The 19324-nt window shown below is 56.5% G+C and overlaps 1 protein-coding gene across 2 annotated transcripts in view; it reads right to left on the bottom strand.

Annotated features, from left to right (window-relative positions):
* The window catches only part of FAM117A (family with sequence similarity 117 member A), a 46363-nt gene that overhangs the window by 5095 nt on the left and 21944 nt on the right, over window positions 1–19324 (bottom strand). The window contains exons 2-5 of one of the 2 annotated variants that reach the window (XM_056127124.1): window positions 12413–12582; window positions 2913–3008; window positions 1681–1773; window positions 1237–1371 (exon numbers count right to left, since the gene is read on the bottom strand). In XM_056127124.1, the coding sequence (XP_055983099.1) occupies window positions 1237–1371; window positions 1681–1773; window positions 2913–3008; window positions 12413–12582 (494 nt within the window). The remainder of the gene's footprint in view (window positions 1–1236; window positions 1372–1680; window positions 1774–2912; window positions 3009–12412; window positions 12583–19324) is intronic. The other variant, XM_056127125.1, reaches the window with a different exon arrangement.

The raw sequence follows: 19324 nt of genomic DNA, 5'->3' as shown, positions 1-19324 counted from the left end.
AAAGTGGGCATGAGAGCTGCAGAGACCTGGCTCGGGGACTTCGTGTCCTGGCCGCTCTCCCTAAATGCAGCCACAGCAGGACAGCATTTCCTCAAGTCCCTGCCTCCCCACCTGGCCTGGCCGACCTGGGAAACCCCGCCCACCTCTCCCATAGCACTTCCTCCTCCTCTCTTCGCAGCCCCGCCAATGGTGACATGTTTATCGTCTGGTTTCATCAATCTGTCAGCCCCATGGGGCTGGAAGCCTCCCGAGGACAGGGACCATCTGTGTGTCAGGCTCTGGGACACAAAGATGAATGGCACAGGGTGGGGAGCGGTCGGGGGACAAGTCAGCAAAACCCTGGGACACTTGGAAGCCACAGCGGGGCCCACACACAGGTTGCCATCATGTGATGCCCCCTTAACATGCCACAGCACTTCTTTCTACCCACAGATCACCAAACCGTGGGATAAAATCCCACAGATGTGAAGTTCTAGCCATGGGGCCAGAGTGACAGTCCAGCAGGTAGGGTGTCTGCCTTGTGGCTGACCCAGGGTCAATACCCAGCACCCCGTAAGGGTCCTTTCAGCTCTGCCAGGACTGATCTCTTGAGTGCAGAGACAGGAGGAACCCCTGAGCACCCCTGGGTGTGGCACAGAAATAGAATACCTAGCAAGTAAGTCCTAAACGGAGGAGTATTCCCTTTGGGATGACGCAGGATGTGCCCAACTGCCATTCCCTGACTGAACATGTTGTATGAACCATGCCTGCAGGCATGGAGGGGCTCGGTGGCAGAGCTCTGGCCCTGTACTCGAGAGGCCCTGAGCTGGATCCCCGGCACCACTCCTAAGGAATGGGGTCTACCTACCAGCAGGGCAGGGGAAGGGATTGCAAGGGAATCGAGTGGACAGGAAAGTGGGCTGCGAGGAGACTGGAGGGAAGGGACCTGGACACAGACTAGTAGGGGTGGGAGATGAGGCTCTCAGGTACTCTGGACCCCCGCCCCGCTGGGCACCACCACCTCCCCCGTCAGCCCCCGCCCCCTCCAGCTGGCACCCCTTCCTTGGCCAGCCCCTCCCCACCTGCTGGACATCCCCCACTGCCAGCCTCTGCCACACCACTGGGCACCTCCCTCTTCATTCCCTGCTCCTCCTTCCCCACTCCCCTCGGCCCCCAGCTCTGCGGCTCTAAGCCTGCTGGACACACTGGTGCTCCTCCCACAGGCTGGGAGGGGGCCCGAGACAGTCCCCTGCTCACCCGCAGCAGCTCCTCCTCGCCCTGCTCCTTCACGAACATCTCCTCCAGCTCCTGGTTGAGGCCCTCCAGGCTCCGGTGCAGGCAGGGGCTGAGGCGCAGGCTGGGGGGCCCTGAGGGGAAGCTGGGAGGGGAAGCCTGAAGAGGGGGCGAGGGAAGCTCACAGGAGGCCAGGCGCCACCTGCCCGAACCCTCACCACTCCAGGGGCCCTAGGGTCTGTCCCCAGGCAGAGACCAGTGAGCTGGGGGGGGGGAAGGGGCCTTCAGTGGGTTCCTGGGGAAGCCATTGTGCCCCGCAGTGTGGGTGGAGGCGAGCAACCCCACAGAGTGGCCTCTGAAGGGCCACGTGTGCACTAGGCCCCCACCCCCACGCCCCAGGGTCTACCAAGGGGTAGGGGGCTCAGGGCCGGAAAACCCCACCATAGGGGGCCCCGGGAGAACACATACCCTGAGAGTCCCCCGCAGTGGGGAGCCCCGCTCCTTCTCCTTCCCGCCGCGGCTCAGCTTGGTCCTCTGCAACTGCTGCTTCAGCTTGGTGATCTGGGAGTCCAGAGCAGGGACAGCAGGCCAGTGAGGTCCAGCCGACGCCCCTCTCTGGCCCCACAGAGGGTTCCCTGACCCCCGTGAAAATGCATGCGGGAGCTGGGAGTTCATCCTCCTGTTAAACACCCTGGCCGGAGCTCGCTGGGGCAGCAGGGGGCCTCTTGGACATGATTATTTGCTTTTCTGATCAACTGTGTGATCAGCGGCACCCCAGTTAAAAACAAAAAACTCCACAAAAATACTATTTCAGGGGCTGGATCATAGCACAGCAGGTAGGGCGTTTGCCTTGCACGTGGTCGACCCAGGTTTGATTCCCAGCATCCCATATGGTCCCCTGAGCATCACCAGGGGTAATTCCTGAGTGCAGAGCCAGGAGTGACCCCTGTGCATTGCTGGGTGTGACCCAAAAATAAAAAAAAAAAGGAAACTATTTAATCTTCTGCAGGTTCCAAAGGCACTGGGTACTGCTCTGCCCCTAGATGTGGGAGAGGGGAGGTCAAAGCCAGGTCCCCAGGCACGCTTCCGGCTACTCTCAAAGACCCTGCTGCCAGGAGGACTGAAAGGACTGCCCTCATTTTATTTATATTATTTTGTTTGGGGTTTCGGGGCAACATCCCGTGGTGCTAAGGGCTCATTCCTACCTCTGCACCTGGAATCACTCCTGATGGGGTTTGGGGAGGGGGGCAGCGCAGAGCCAGGGGTAAGCCTCAGCACTGTTAGGTGTGCTCCCCCCCAAATAAATATGTGCACACTGAATTGTGGGATGCAGAGTGCTCAGCTGCCTGTGGTTATCCAACCCACGCCCTGTGCCCAGGATAAGGTCTAAGACTTGCTATTGTTGTGCATGCAGGCCGTGGCCCCCAGTCTCTGGGGGTACACGGTGTGCCTTTACCCCAACATTCCAAACTGCATTTCCCACCAGCCGTCATTCCCCAGTACAAGTGTTTCCCAGTCTCTCCTTGCTGCTAAGCAGAAGCTGTTCCCCTCATCCAGGGGGCAGGTAGGCTGAGGGCCCCTGCTCTGCAGGTGGAAGGAGCATTTCTCTGGGAAGAGGCCAGGAGACAGCCTCGCGCCTGAAAAAGTCGCTTCGGCAGAGCTGGAGTGGACAAGAGGCAGGAGGCCCACGGCACAGTTACCTCTTTCCGGTGGTCCGTGCTGCCCCAGGACGCCGAGCGCTTGTGCGTGCAGGAGCTGGGCCGTTCACCTTCCAGCTCTTGCCAGGACAGGGGCGTCTGCAGGGAGAGACGCGGTGAGCTGGGGGCGCCTGGCAGCTCGGGGAGGTGCACGCACACTTCCTGTGCGGAGCTGGGGGCCTAGCGAGCTGCTCTCCTGCTGGCCTCCTGAACTTGGACGCCTCTTTTACTTCATCTGGCTTCCTCACCTCGTGCGTGGCCTCTGCACCAGACACACCCTCAAGAACTTTCTCCTGAGCCCAGGAGGCCAATCTGTGCTGTGCTCCCTTCTACTCTTCCACATGGATCACGGCTTCCATTTCCCATGGGCTCCCCGGGGGGGTGACAAGTACCGGGAGACCACGGCAGTTGTGCCTGCTTTAGCCCGGGCTTGCTGGGAGCCCAAGGAGAGCAAGTTACTAGCCATGCCTCCACTAAGGGCCGTCCATGGGGGTGACAGGAAGATAGCCACAGAGGATCCCACTACCCCCACCCCTTGGCCTTAAGTGCCTCAGCTACGCTGGTGGGCGAACTTTACCTGCAGTGTAAATGCTGAGGGGCCCAGAGCCCCTCCTGACACCCAGGGCGGCCCTTTCAGAAAGGGGGGGTGGCCTTCTAAGTAGCCCTAGTCCCTGACACCTCCTGGCTGCATCTCTGCCCTCAGGAGCCCCCATACTCCTCTGCCATCCTCCCTTCCCTGCTGCGTGGGGACACGGGAGACCCCCATTCTGACCCCTCCCCCAGTAGAGGGAACGGCTGGCTCATAGCACCATGCAGAAAAGAACAAGATCCATCCCCAGGACCCCCATCCTTACAGCGTTTCCCAGAAAGGCCGGAGAGGTAACTCATTCGGGGAACCCGTCCCTCTCCTCCCTTGCACACACAGCCAAAGCCACGAGGGCCTGAGAAACAGCTCTTCCAGCGGGGCTGAGGCTCCCCCCGGGGCTGCTGCACACAGAGGCAGCAGGCAGGGACCGCCCCCCCCCCCCCCAGCTCGCTCCCAACAGCTGTCAAGGACAGCGGGGTGGGGCAGCCTGCATGGGGCTGTGGGAGCGGATGGACAGATGGACGGGCCTGCGAGACAGCTGCAGCTGCAGGGGGAGGGTCTGAAGGGCTTGGGACTGGCGGGCAGATCTTCTCCCCTCTGTGACACCAGGAGATAACGGCCCTCATGGCCCGGCTTGGCGGCTTGGCACCCCAGGGAGACGGCCCAGAGAGGGGTATCCTCCGGCTCCCTCCTCGGGGAAAAGGGAGATGTCCCCAGGGCCTAGGGTGATGCAGCTCCAACAGGGGTGGAAAGCAAGCAGCTGCTCTCCTCACAAATGCCCACTCTCTGCGGAAGAAGGTGCTGGCAGCCGAGCCTCAGGAAAGGGGCTGCAGACTCTGTGAAGCCCCACCCTCACTGCCCCTCGGCAATGCCCCAGCCAACACACAAACACCAAACACGCATCCCGGAGCTCCACCAGCCCCACCCGTGCTAGAGAGCTAAGTGCCACCACGCCCGCCCCTGGAGAGGTGAGCAGGGCTGGAGAAGGGAGGGTCGGGCTCACCATGGGTGGCGAGAGGCAGGGAGGATGTCACAGTGGGCTGTGTCCTTCCGAGTACCCTGTCTAACCCTTGAGTCCTCTGATCACCCCCTCTGAGCCCTAAAGGTCCTCTGAGCACCCCTTCTGCCCTGTGGTCCAAGCAGCCCGTCCAACCCCACGGATGCCTTCTTTCTGCAGAGATGTGTTTGGGGTAGAAGGAGTGCCCCCGAGCTTGGAAGGCTGTGAAAGGCCCTGGCATCTGGGGGTATCTACTACCTGAGGTCTTTAGCCCCCTCTCTACTCTGCAACATCTCCTGGCAACTCAGTTACCCTCGTGAAAGATTACCACAGCAGTCATGTCGCCTCCATGTCCACCCACATGGCCACACAGGCTCACGTTACCCCCTTCCACAGGCTCTCTCCACTCACAGCTCTCTGTCCTCCCAGGCAAGCCTAACTCCATTGCAGGGGAAGGGGATGGGCGAGAAACTAAGCCGGGGTCTCACACCTGCAATGTGCATCCCTCCCACCATCTCCTTCTCTTAACCCCTAACGCCCAAGTTATGTCTAAGCTGCCCCACCCCTGCCCATCAGAAAGCCCCCCAGCCCCTGCTGACGGCTCCTCGGCCCTCATCACCACCCGTCAGCCAAGGGTGGGCCACGCTTCATTCATGTGTTCCTCAAAAAGCTACTGAATGCTGGTGTGCAGAAGGGGCGAATCCAAGTGCTGGGGGTACAGAGAACAACCAGACCCTCGGCCCCTTTGATTTTACACAAGATGGGAAAGAGTGGAGAGGAAGGAAGGAGGAAGGGAGGGAGGGAGGGAAGGTGGTGATGAAAGAGAGAAGGAGGGAGAGAGGGAGGGAGAAAAGGTGAAAGGGAGGGAGGGAGAAGGAAGGGAAGAGGGAAGAGGGAGGGAGAGAGGCATGCTGCAACCTGGTAAGAGGCTACATTTTGTTTTATTCATTTGGGGGGCACAGGGCTTACCAGGGCTTACTCCTGGCTCCGCACTCAGGATTCACCCCTACACAGTGCCACAGATAGAACCCGGGTCTGCTGTGTGCGAGGCAAGTATTTTCCCTGCACTACTATCTCTGGCCCCAGAGTTGTGATTCTAGATCTCAGATCAGCCCCGGATGAGGAGGAGGCTCAAGGAGACATGGGCTGGCCAGGCGCGAGGGAAGCAGAGGGCAGTGGCGACCGGAGCCACCGCAAGTGCTCTGGCCCAGAAGCGGAGGATGGCAGACGCCCTGGGCAGTGGGGCTGGAGCAGGGGGAGAGAGGGGCACAGCAGGCCCAAAAGACCAAAAACAGCCCCTCAGAGATACCAGGTCTCAGGCCCTGAAAATCTCATTTGGGGCCAGAGAGCAAGCACTAAGGGTAGAATGCTTTCTTGCATGCAGCCCATTTGGGGTTGGTCCCCAGCATCCCACATGGTCCCCAGAGCAGGCCAGGAGTGATTCCTGAGTGCAGAGCCAGGAGCAACCACTGAGCATTTGCAGGATATGACCCAAAACCCCCAAAACTATCTAAATAAATGAATAAATGTGCCATTTGACAAAGCAGAATCTTCAGCAGAGGCCCCGGAGTGAGCTCAAAGGGTTGAAGTACATATTCTGTCAGCAATAGCCCTACCTGATGCCCCAAAAAGCACTGCACCAGGAGCTTCTGTCAAGCATCCCATGGCATGTGATTCAGAGAAGGATTCAGAAGTGTCAGGTCATCCTCAATTCCCTAGTCGGGCCCCAACTCATTATGATTGTCTTTATGAGAGAGATAGACACTACTGATAAGTGATTTTGGCATTTTGAGGGTTTTTGCTTTTTGGGTCACACCAGGCAATGCTCAGGGGTTACTCCTGGCTCTGCACTCAGGAATTACTCCTGGCGGCACTCAGGGGACCACATGGGATGTCAAGGATCGAACCTGGGTTGGCTATGTGCAAGGTAGATGCACATCCACTATACTATTGCTCCAGCACACAATGCCAATAGGTGAGGCGATCACAGAGGTCGAAATCCAAGTGATGTGGCCATAAGCCAAGGAATGCTGGTGGCTGCCAAAAGTGGACGTGGCAACACCTCCCAGAGGGCCTCCCCAGAGGTCAGCCTTGCCAACACTTTGCTCCTGGGCCAGTGAAACCCAGTTCAAACTTCTGGTCTCTGGCAGTGTGAGGGGATGAACTGCTGCTGTCTGCAGTGACTTGGCATGTGGTGTTCTGCGCAGCAGTCCTGGGAACCATGCACAGCCGTTCACACGGTGACCTGGAGCATCCTGTGCGAGCAGACGTGCACACAGGTATGAACTCAGGTCCGCTGCTGAACTGGGAGAGTGGAGAGTGGGGAAAGACCACGCCCTGCACCTCATTTCCATGTCTGTGGTGGTACCTGGAGCCAGTTGCATGTGTAGTGGAAGGAGTCCTTCCCGGGGCTCCTGCAGAACAAGGACAGAGCCAAAGTGCAGCAGGTGCCACATGGGCACCAGCTTATCTCCACACCTGGCTTAGGGAGCCACCGAGGGACAGGCCGGGCTACTGACCAGCCAGCACGCGGGGAGTCACTCAGCCAATGGCATAGAAGGCCATGCAAAAGTGGATGTGGGTCAGGCCAAGGAGGTCATGCTGGGACACGGAGGGCCTGGAGCAGTCAGTGGGGGGATAACTGGGCGTGGCATGGGGTGGGGTTGTGTCCAGTGAGGGCGCGACCCCATGGAATTAGCAGGCAGGAAAGGGGACGGAGTAGCAACCCCTCCAGTGGAAGCTGTTTCGAGCCGAGCTTTGGGACAGGACCTACTGCAGGTGTGGGGCATCAAAGAGCAGCTCTGGGCCGGGCCTGGCACCAACCACCAGCAACTGCGAGCAGAACTGAAACCCAGCAGGAAAAGGCCCCCTCACGTGCTCTGCCTGCAGGTGGCCCCGCCGTCAGCAGGCAGCCTTCCCATTTTCCATCACGGATTCAAACTGTCCCGTCGATGTGGGAAGCAGGAGCTGCACCCAGGCCCCAGCGGGCAGACTGGATTCAGAGTCGCTAAATGCAAAGGCAGTAGCTTGAGGAACGGAGAACCAGAGAGAGGGGTGGGCAGCCGTGGTGAGACTCCCCAGACAAGGCCACAAAGTTCTGCACTGGACCTCGCAGACACTCCATACGGCTGGTCAGAACTGAAGCCACCTACTGTAACCCCAAAGGACAAGTCAGGCCAAAGACAAAAGGTCTCTCTTGGGGGCTTCCTTCCCCCCACCCGGGCCCTGGGAGTACACAAAGGGAGGTGGGCGGACCAGGCGCCCAGGGCCCTAGCTGTCCGCAGGAGAAGGTCGGCCAGGAATTCTGTTCAGTCATTCCAGCCACCAGCATCCTTCCTCCCGAAGATGGCTCCCAATCTCAGAGGCTTTGCAGAGTAAGATGAGGGGGACCCTATATACCTCCGCTCTGCAACTGGCCCCCAGCAGGGCTGGCCCAAAGCCCTCAGGAATTCAGAAGAAAGGGAAATGGATTCCAGTAATGGGGCTTGAGAGATAGTAGCATGGGTAGGGTGTTTGCAGCCCAAGTGGGTTTGATCGTTTGATCCCAGGCACCCCATACAGGTCCCCAAAGCACTAAGAGTGATCCCTGAGAGCAGAGCAGGAGTAAGCCCTGTGCATCACTGGGTGTGATCCTAAACCTCCAAAGCCACCTCCCCAACAAAGAAAGAAAGAAAGAAAGAAAGAAAGAAAGAAAGAAAGAAAGAAAGAGAGAGAGAGAAAGAAAGAAAGAAAGAAAGAAAGAAAGAAAGAAAACAAAGAAAAACAGAAAAACAGACTGTAGTGAACCTAGAGACTCCTGATCCCAGACACAGTGAACCTTCCCCAGTGAGGGCGGCCTCCACAGCAGCCCCCTTCCTCCCTGGCTGCCACAATGCACCCCACTTGTCCTGGGCCCCTGTGCTATCCTGGACCCGTTGCCCTTCTGCTTGGTCTCAGAGTAGCGCCAAAGCACCCCTTCCCCAGGGAGGCCCAACCAGCCCCTCTCTCCATCCCCTCCCCAAGGCGGCACAGCTCTATGCCTGACTGGGAGCCAGGGCAAGAAGAGCAGTGCTGCCATCTTTGCAGCCCCTGAGTCCGGGACATAGCTGAGCCTGGTGTGTTTGGGGGTGGGGGGGAGGGTCACGGGCACAGCAGGGTCCCTGCTCCATACTGGAACAGGGGTTCAAAGCCCCACTTGCTCAGAGCAGACAGGACCTGGGCTGCTCTAGGGACAGCCGAGAGGAGAGCTGCTCATCCCAATTGTCACTCTGGCTCCTGGGAGTGTGTGTGTGGGGGCAGGGGGGGAGGAGGTAGCGCAGCGGGGAGTGGGCACGGGAGGGCAGAAGTGAGGGTCTGTGTTCCACCACAGCTGGACTGGTGAGGGCAGGAGCTGGAGAAGGGCTCAAAGGGCTGCACATGGGCCCTGCATGGGGCGGCCAGGGTGGGGCCCAGCCCTGCAGAGCACATGGTCCCTCAAGCACAGCTGGGAGCGATCCCAAGCGCAGAGCTACAAGGAGCCCCTGAGCTCCACGTGCAGCCCCCGAATAGAAATAAAACTAGGTAAAAAGGATTGGGCCCAAGAGGGAGTATAGAGGATAGGGCACTTACCTTGCACACGAATGAACCAGGTTGAATCCCTGGCACCCCATATTGCTCCTCAAACCCCACCAAGAGTGATCTCTGAGTGCAGAGCCAGGAGAGGGCCTTGAACACTGCTGAGTGTGCCACCCCCCCCAAACAAACAAAAATAGAAGGGCAAAAGGACAGAGGGGTTTGGGGTAACAGTACAGCAAGTACAGCTTTGCCTTGTGAGGTTGATCCAGGTTTGATCTCTGGCATCCCATATCCCTGAGTACCACCAAGAGTGACCCCTGAGGGCAGGGCCAGGAGTAAATCCTGAGCATTGCTAGGTGTGACCAAAAAAGAAAATTTTAAAAAACAAAAAAAAAAGGCAGGCACAGAGGTACAAACAGACCCTCTAGTTCTAAGGAATTAGGGGAAGGTTCTGGCCTCAATCTGTTTTCCTAGTGCTTTTCTTTTTCCTGGAAGGGGGTTGGGGGCCACAAGCTGGTGTTCGAGGTTATTCCTGGCTCTGGATTCAAGAGTGAACCCTGACATACTCGGGGGACCACATGTGGTGCCGGGAATTTGAACCGAGACGGGCTGCACACAAGGCAAGCGCCTGCACCATGCACTCCCTCTCCGGCCCCTCAGTCTAGTTCTACCAGTTTGAAACTTTGAGGCCTGGGGCAGGCCCTGACACCCGTCTACCCTCTGCACAATCCCTCAGAGAATCCCAAGAGAACATCCCCACATCCCTGGTCCCTACAGAGAGAAAGACCATAGGCACATGGGAGGTAGGAGGTGACTGGCACACTGAAATCACAGGGCTGGGAGCAGGGGCTCAAACCAGCCCAGGAGTGGGGGCGGGGGGGGGGGGGGAGCAGAGGTTTCTGTGGAGACCCGACCCTGGAAGGAGTGATGCTGGGCTGAGGGCACATCCTGGTGCTGGCGCTTGGGCTGAGGCAGGCACTTCCCCTCTGGAGGCAGTCACAATATTGACGGGTTGCTAAGAGTTCCTCGAGGGCTGGAGCCCATCCCAGGGAAGAGGAAGGTTGCATGGCGCTGCCTGGCTGAGTGCAGAGGCCGGGGCTGGCCTCTGTCTCACAGTGGCAGGAGCCCAGACTCGTGATAAGAGAAGTGCTGGCCTGCAGCGAGCACAGCCTCAGGCCATCACCGTCTGAAGCAACCCTGCCTTGAGTGGGATGGAGGCTGCCTAGACTGGCCACAGGAAATCACAGGGGCCTAGGCCAGTGGGGGCTTCAGCATTCGATGCACTGCAGGACCTCCTCCTCCAGGAAGCTCTCCTTGACTACACACCTCATCTGACCTGAACACTGCCCTGGAAGGAGTAAAGGCTGCATGCACCAGGCCCGTGAAAGGGGTGAGACACCTATGCTACATGACAGAAAGAGCTGCACCCAGGGCTCCCAGGAAGTCGGCTGCTCTCCTAACCTGAAGCATGTTCTCCCTTCATACTTGGTTCCTAATCTCCGGCATGCGCAGCTGAACCATGGCAAAGCCCTGCTGGGCCAGGTTGGAGGACCCCCACCAGAAATCTCCTCCTCGAAGCTGTGCCAGACATTTGGCTCCAGTCCACCCCTTGGCCATCTGCTCACAGGCCTTCATGGGAGCCCCACGCAGACGCAGAGTGCCCGAACCTTGTCCTCAGTTCCTTACTCTCTGCTCCAACATGCCAAGCCCAGCCCTGGCCATTCCAACATTCACTCATGACATCTTATTCCAGGAAACGGAAGAAGGGATGGCCACGGAGTGCCCAGTAAGGCGGCAGGCTCGGGGAGCCCAGGACACACTGTTACGTCTGGCAGCGCCCACCTGGGGAGGCAGAGCGGGGCTTTCCCCCAGCTGGCACAGGCAGAGCTGACGTGCGCAGTGTCCCTGAGGGCCTGGGGCCACCTCCAGGCCTGTGCTCATTCTACCCTGGTTCCTCTCCTCCGAGAACCACCCACTGGCTCTGAAGAGGCACAGAAACGGCCAGCATCGGAAGGGAGAAGCTTTGACTCGTGCCAAAGGGGCCGGAGCGATAGTACAGCGAGGAGGGCTTCCGCCTTGCATGCAACCAACCTGGGTTTGATCCCCGCATCCCATATGGTCCCCAAATCCCTGCCAGGAGTGATCCCCGAATGCAGAACCAGGAGTTAAACCCTGGGCATCGGTCGGGTGAGCTGCAACACACACCCCCCCACAGAAACAAAAGTATGTGCTAAGAATCCTGATGTCCTGAACTGGATTAGGAAATCCTGGAGGGAGGGGGGGGTCAAGGAGACTGAAGGAACAGTACAGCAGCGGGTAAGGCACTTGCCTTGCATGCAGCCAACCCAGATTTGACCCTGGGAGCCCTATATGGTCCCCTCAGTCCCGCCAGGTGTGATCCCTGAGCACAGAGCCAGGAGTAAGCTCTGAGCACTGCCAGGTGTGTCCCAAAATAGAAACAAAGAAGAGGAGGAAAAAATAAGAAAAGCGATGATGTAGGGCTGGCCTTACAGGGAGCTGATGCTCAGCACCGCATAGGGTCCCAGAGCAGTGCCAGGGGTTACTCCCGCGCACAGAGCTGGAAGGGCCACCCTACATACCCCTAGGTGTGGCCCCGCACCCCACCAAAGGAACAAAAAACATCTCTGTATAATTTCCCATGCAAGATGACTGACTTCTGACTCGGTCTGGCACCATCTGCTCCAAAGACACAGACGATCGTGGGGACTGCTTCCACGCCGAGGCACCCTCGCAGAAACAACTGGCACGAGGAAAGGCAACGGACAAGAAGGAACCTGGATTCCCAGGAGCGCCCAGGCTCACCCGCGGGCTAGGGATCCGCTCAGTGACCTGAAAACACTCCAGCCTCTGGCAACAATGGGAGGTTCTCCTGGTCCCATGTGTTTTGGGGAGCCATCACCATTTCTAGCCATCCGGGGGGCACCAACAATTGAATGCTGGCCTCAAGTCAGCCAGCAAATCTTGTTTTCCGAAACCTAGACTGAATTTCCAAGCCGGCTCTGGCTCGCCCACGTGTGACTACACTGACCCAGGGCTGGAGAGCGAGGGCGGCAGTGAAGCACTTGCCTTGCACGCAGCTAGGTCAGCTGTGACGCTGGTTTGAATCCCCAGCACTGTCAGGAATCACGCCTGAGCACAGAGCCAGGAATAGCCCCTGAGCACTGCTGGGTGTGGCCCCAAAACAAAACAAAAAGGAAGGGAAATGAGCTAGTGAACAAGGCACGGGGCTGATGGAAGGCTCCGTGGGGAATACAAACAGCCCAAATCCAGGGCCAACCAGAGGGCCCCTCAGCTAGCCACAGTCCCCCAAAGCCCCTCACCCTCCACCTCCTCAGCCCTTATTCCCGTCAGCAAGAGTGTTATTACCTGGGTGGCTTTGTCATTGGTACAGTAGGTGAAGGCCCCATCTGCATCTCGTGGCCACTGGCCCAGAAGGTAGGAGCTGAGGATGGTGTCCAGAGAAAATGTACGTCGGACCTGGGGTGGCTGAGGCCTGCACACAGACTTTTCTGGGGCCACGGAGCATGGGACGCTGGCTGGGAGAGAGCACAGTGGCACACCTTGACATCAACGTGGGGGGGGCGACCTCCCCCAACTGCCCCCTGCCCCCAGGACCCACCTCCCTCCAAGGAGCCTCCTTTGAAGCACCGGTGAAAGCACATAATGTGGCCAGAGCCTTTCTCGCTAACCAGTGGGCCCTAATCACTGCAAAAATTTTACACCATATTGTGTGGGCTGGGGCTTACGTGATATGTATCCTCTCTCTTTGTCCTGCTCCTACTGGCGGAGGAACTGCCTGCCTCAGTCTCCACACTGAGCTGCCCAAGAGTGGTTCCCATCCTTAAGGAGGCCCCGAAGTGGACAACCCCACGCCTGCCTCCATTTTGCATGCCCTGCCCTTCTTCCGGCCTCCAACACCCGCTCAGGGCTCCTGGCATGGCAGACCCGTTCCCATGAACTGAATGAAGGATTCTTCGAAATTCCTTCCAGACTGGTGCGCTCCAGGCAGCTTGGGGCAACCGAGATCACAGGAGTAATATCACTGCTTTCAGCTAGCCGGGATTGGGGCAGCCAATTTAGGAAAACATCCAAGGCTTTTGGGCTCCCTCTTCTGCCTCTGACTTCTGTCCACAGTGCACAAAAATAAAGCTATTACAGATTCATTCGCTCTATTTTTACCTTAGTTTAGGCTTTCTGCGAGACGGTAACAGTTCCAAGGACCCTGGAATCATCCATAAGTTTCAATCATCTCAGCTGACCCTGTTCTCCTTCCACAGTCATGTTTAAAAATGCTCCTGTCTTACTCTCCTGTAAAGGCTCCTTCCTTTAAGCAGAACAAACTGCTTTCACGTCTATAGTAACTCCTTGGCAATGCTTGTGTGCATTAAGCACAGCACAGAGAACTGGGGACTGCAGATATAAATAAACCCGAAGAGCTTTGTATTAAAAAGACACTAAGAGGCTGGCAGTACCTCAAAAAAGTTAAACAGAATTACCGCCTAATCCATCAAATTCAGTTCTAAGTGTGTGCATGCGCACTATCTCTCTCTCTCTCTCTCTCTCTCTCTCTCTCTGAAAGAAGGGTCCTGGAAGAGACATATCCTTACACCCATGTTCATAGCAGCATTATTGGCTGAGAGCACAAAGGTGGAAGCAACCTTTGTGGACAGAAGGTGAATAAGTAAAATGTGGCAGATACGAACAAGACAGTATCTCTCTCAAATACACATTCTCCAGCACGGACTCAACTCCAACACGTTCAAATAAAAGAAATACAACAGACGTGAAAAGAATAAATAGCCCGGCAAGCTACCGAGAGTATCTTGCCCGCAAGGCAGAGCCTGGCAAGCTACCCGTGACGTATTCGATATGCCAAACACAGTAAGAACAAGTCTCACGATGGAGATGTTACTGGGCCCGCTCGAGCAAATCGATGAACAACGGGAGGACCGTGACCGTGACCATGATTCCACCTAAATGAGGCACTAGAATAGACAAATTCATCAGGACAGAAAGAAGGGAGGTGGCCAGTGCCTGGAGGGGGCGGGAATGGAGAGTTACTGTTAGAGGGCAGAGTTTCTGCTTGGGAAAATGCCGATGTCCCACCATGGGTGGTGATGATAGCCGCAATGCTGGGCCTGTACTTAGCTCCACTGGAGAGGAAAATCACAACAGTTACTTGCCTTCTGCATGTATGCAAGTTTATATAGATCATGTATGTATATATTCACATTTGTGCTTAAAAAATTTTAATAGCCCTGGTGTGATCTCTGGCACTGCATGGCTCCCCAAGTACCACTAGGAGCAACCCCTGAGCACTGAGTGAGAAGCCCTTCCCCTGTCCTTAGCACACCAGCATGGCTTCCCCAAACACAATTAAAAATGGACTCATACTTGCTCTGCTGTTTTGTAGTCTCTTCCCACTTCATGTAATAAATATTATCTCACACACACACACACACACACATATCGTTCAGGAATGACTGACATCTCAGTTTGGGTCATTTCTTTACATTATGAGACTCACTCTTTTCTTCCACACTTCCTAAATCTAATTATTTACTTCATAAAAATAACTAAACAAAAACCCTCCTTGAAGAGACTGAATACGGAGCTCAGTGGTTGAGAGAAAGCATTGTAGCTGTGAGGCTGAGTTTGATCCCCAGCACCAAATCCAAAAACAAACAATGGTCTCAGACACTCTTTCACAGGTGGGCCCTAATGGCTCATGCTCACTCCCACTCCCTCACTTCCTGTTCTCTGCACTGCACTGCTCTTCAAGGTGTCTGTGTCAGGGACAAGCTCTCTGCACCATTTCCTACCCAGGTCCCAGGCTTTCCCACCTCTGAGCTTTCAATCACGTGCCTGGGTTAAAATCTGACCCATCTGTCAGGACCATCACACTGACTCCACAACCAAGAAGCCTTCCAGATTGCCTGGGAGGAGGATCTCAGGATTTCCTGACTTTCCTGGGGAACTTTTCTCCTCTAGGTTATTACCTCCTCTCTTGGTGAAGAGCATTTATACTTCCAGATAATAAACAACCCCAGGCCAAGGACTGGCTCAAATTTATGTCTTTGCCCATACCCTCAGTCCCCAAGAGCACAGATACAACACCTACCCCCACACACTCCACCACATACACATCCCACAAATAGTACACACACAACACACAACACACATACAACACACACACCACATACAGCACACACCACATACAGCTCACACACACCACATACAACACACACAACACATGCAACACACATACCATACACACCACAAACACCACACACATCGAACAACACACACAGCAAACAAACAACACATACAGCACACACACAAGACACACAGTCACATACATACAAAACAGACACAGTACACATACAACACACATACCACATACAGCACACACTCACAAAAAAAACGCACAGCATACATACACAGGGTCAATGATCTGCAGGCCCCTAAGTATCTGACTGAAAGCACTTACCACAAAGGTTACCTGCTCTAATTCTGCCACAGGCTGAGTCAATCTGTCCTGTCCAACCCACAGACCCCATCCAGCCCACCAATGCATCCAGCCCACCACCCTGTCGGCCCGCTGGCCCTGTCCTGCCCACTGGCTCCTCCAGCCCACCTGCCCTACCCAGCAGACAGCCCAGTGCAGTTCACTGGCCCGCCCAGCCCAAACTCACCGGTGCTGAGCCAAGCCCCCAGAACAGCTTTTCTCTCTCTCAAGGCTCGTAAGACACCATCCCATCTCCCCTGCCCTGTCACCCTGCAACCCAGTCTGTGGGTTCAAGTCCCAACACTAACATTCCAACCACTCATTTTCCCAACCTGGATTTATTTAAGATTAAATGGTGGTTGGGGCCTAAGTGATAGTACAGAGGGCAGAGTGCTTGCCTCAGCCACGACCAACCCAGGTTCGATCCCACATATGGTTCCCTGAGCCCCACCAGGGAGGATGATCCCTGAAAGCAGAGCCAGGAGTAAGTCCTGAGCACCACTGGGTGTGGCCCATAATGCAAAAACAAAAACAAAAACAAAAAAAACACAGGGCTGGAGCGATAGCACAGCGGGTAGGGCCATTTGCCTTGCACGCAGCCAACATGGCCAACACAGGTTCGATTCCCAGCACCCCATATGGTCCCCTGAGCACCGCCAGGAGCAACTCCTGAGTGCATGAGCCAGGAGTAACCCCTGAGCATTGCCGGGTGTGACCCAAAAAGCAAAAAAAAAAAAAAAAAACCACAAACATTACACGTTGGCAGTTTCCAGGTAGGGTCCCGCCTCAGAAGCACGAGGCTGCAAGTCTTGTGCCTTGTCCCATCCACATGTGCCACGCGCAGTCCCTGCAGCTCTAGAGCTGGCACTGAGCGTGTGATCTCAGTGCACATCCAGGCCAGCATGAGGACAACCGAAGTGTGCAACCGGCTGAGGCTAAAGATGCTTGTGCAACAGGCCCAGAAGTGGGACCCCCAGCAAGCACATATGTGAGCACCGCAGTGACCCCCAGGGAGCACTGCAACCAGATGTGGGGAAAACACAAGCAGCCTGGTGTAGACCACCCCTCACCCCCCAATGTGGCGGCAACAGGGAGGGCCATGGGTACCAAAGAGGGGGGTGGTGGCGATCTGGGTATTTCCAGGAGAGTCTGCACCACACAGGCTGCGGGTCAGATACCTGGGTAGCAAGAACAAAGAACCGGAGGCTCCAGGCTCTTCAGGCTGCCAAACTCTCCTTTAGAGTCTTTCTCTCAAGGAGGCCTGGAATCCCAGCCCCGGGCACGCTTGGGTTCACGCTCACATGTGTCCACTTTTTTCCTCCCATCAGCCCCATGAGGGGCCAGGGAAAGGCTGACGAGGCGACGAGGGCATGAGAGATCCAGGCTCAGTGGAACCCACTCCTCTGCAGCACACAGACATGGAGCAAGGGCGGCTTCCTCTTGGGCTGAGGGAGGACAGGGCACTGGCTCAGGAGTCCATGGCGGCCTCGGTAGAGGCAGCTAATGGGGTCTTTGACTGAGGGCTCAGCACTTCCGGCTCCCTCTGGGACAAGGTGAACCATACCCGATTCACAACTGTGTCTACCACCCTCTGTACTGTGCCCCTCCAGGGAGCTGTGGAGCCATCGGTGGGGTCTCTATTCCCAAGCCTCTTGGGCAGGAGAGGGCTCAGAATTCTGGTATTTGGTGTGGGAACCCAACCATCCATTTTGGATCAACGAAGGCATTCACAGACTCTAAGAGTCTGTGGACTCTTATGGATCCCAACAGACAAAACACTACCCCCCCCCCCCCCCACACACACACACAATGGCAGAAAAAGAGGCAGGGACGGGAGAACCAGGCACCCACACCAGTACAGCGCCAGCAGCCTCTGACCCCTTCTTCCTTATGGCTTGGCTGATGATGCAATGCTCACTGTTCCCATGTCACACCTCCCCCATCTCTCTCTTCTTGGGGGCTCTGGAGATCAAATCCGGGTCCCGCACATGCAAGGCCTGAGCCCTGCTGCTGAACCCCGATGTACTGCCTCAGTTTCTTTCCTTACATGCAACAGCTGGGCCTCAGCCCTCATTCTGCAGTGACCACATCCGAGCACAGGGTGCTGGCACCGCTCCGAGGCAGCCACAAGATGACAGATTCTTTTCTGTCTCCAAGCCCTCAGCAAGGCCCCTTCTCCCCTCCCAAAGCCCCAAATTCTTGGCACATCCTGGTCCCTCTGAGAAGCCTAAAATGGCCACGTTTCATTCGTGCCCAGAGAGAAGTGGGGGGGGGGGGGGGGGAGGGGAGGGAGGGTTGGGAGAGAAACTCAAAAAATTAAAATTAGATTTTGAAAGGGGGAAAAAAATTCACAGTTTATTCAACACACCAACCCAAATGGCTTACATGAGCACCTGCTCACTTAGGGACCAAAATCACGTAACAGTGAAACCAGTATGTGGAGGCGCCCCACAAAGATGCAACACTAGTCAAAGCTAAAATCAGACCTACATGTGTTTTATGTCACCCTGATAGGTCTCCAGGCTGGAATAAGGTGGCACCCAAATATCTTCGCAGGGGTTGGGCTGAAAGGCAAGAGATCTGGTCTGGAGGTAGCCAGCACCAGGAACCCTCACTGGGACAAGTAGGAGCACACTCCTGGCCCAACTGACCTGGTAAAGAACTGAAGACGAGGACCAGAGTGATAGTACAGTGGGTAGGGCGTTTGCCTTGCATGCGGCCAACCAGGGTTCAATCCCCAGCATCTCATATGGTCCTCCAAGCACCACCAGGAGTTGAGTGCAGAGCCAGGAACAACCCTGGAACATTGCCAGGTGTGGCCCAAATATTTTTAACAAAAAGACCTGAAGACAAAGGCCCGGGATGTGGCTCAGTGGTGGCGGTGGAGCACTTGCCTTGCAGGTGAGGCCCTGACACCGCAAAACCAAACCAAAGATAAGATACAAATGCATTTCCAAGTCTTTCTTCGGATTATGTGAAGCCAAGAGCCACTTAAAGCCCCTTCCCCGCAATCATAGAGCTGGGGGTAAGGGAGGCAGGAAAATGGGCCCGCAGGCCAGGGAACAGACCCGCCCCCCTCCCCGGCAGGGGCACAGCCCGCCCTGAATGTGAATGCTGCACCAGACTCAGCAGCCGCCCCACCCCAGGAGAGCTGCTCCCTGAAGAAAGCTACAAGCGAGAGTCACAGCAATGGGGGGCGCTGGGCTGATCTGTCCTGGGCATGCCGGAAGGAGCTGCACCCCCGAAGGCTCTGCCCTGCCGTCCTGGGGTGATGGTTACCAGAAGAAGCGCTGAGAAGTCATGACAGTTGCTTGTGGTTGGAAGGCGAGATGCTTTCATTTCTGGAAAGTACCCCCCTATCAGATTTGGGAAAATGGGAGGCGGGGGTGGGAGGGCCTGCAGGGAAAGAGGACAATCGGCTCCCCTATCTGAGGAGACACGACAGGCCGTGACAGAGCAGCGGGCAGCCGGGGCGGCAGGGAGCCGCGGGAGGGTGGAGTGTCCTGTTTACAGCGCGGTGGGGTATTATCGGCCCATCGCATGCAGCAGCCTCCACGGCCCAGCCACCTGGTGCAGCACCCTGGCAGCGGGCCAGGCCATTTCACCATGCAGCTGAGCAGTGGCGGATGCTTTGGTTCTTGGGCAACGGCAAATGGAAAAAACAAAACAAACCAGCGCACACCGGAGATAAGGAGCCTGAGGTGCTATCTTCCTCGGCCACTTGCCCTGTCTCCCAACTGCTGTGTTTCTATGGCTTTGGGGCCGTGGGG

This window comes from Sorex fumeus, unplaced genomic scaffold (assembly GCF_029834395.1).
Source record: "Sorex fumeus unplaced genomic scaffold, SorFum_2.1 ptg000063l, whole genome shotgun sequence".
Lineage (NCBI taxonomy): Eukaryota > Metazoa > Chordata > Mammalia > Eulipotyphla > Soricidae > Sorex > Sorex fumeus.
Note: the sequence above shows the minus strand (reverse complement) of the source record. Positions and strands in the feature narration are given on the sequence as shown.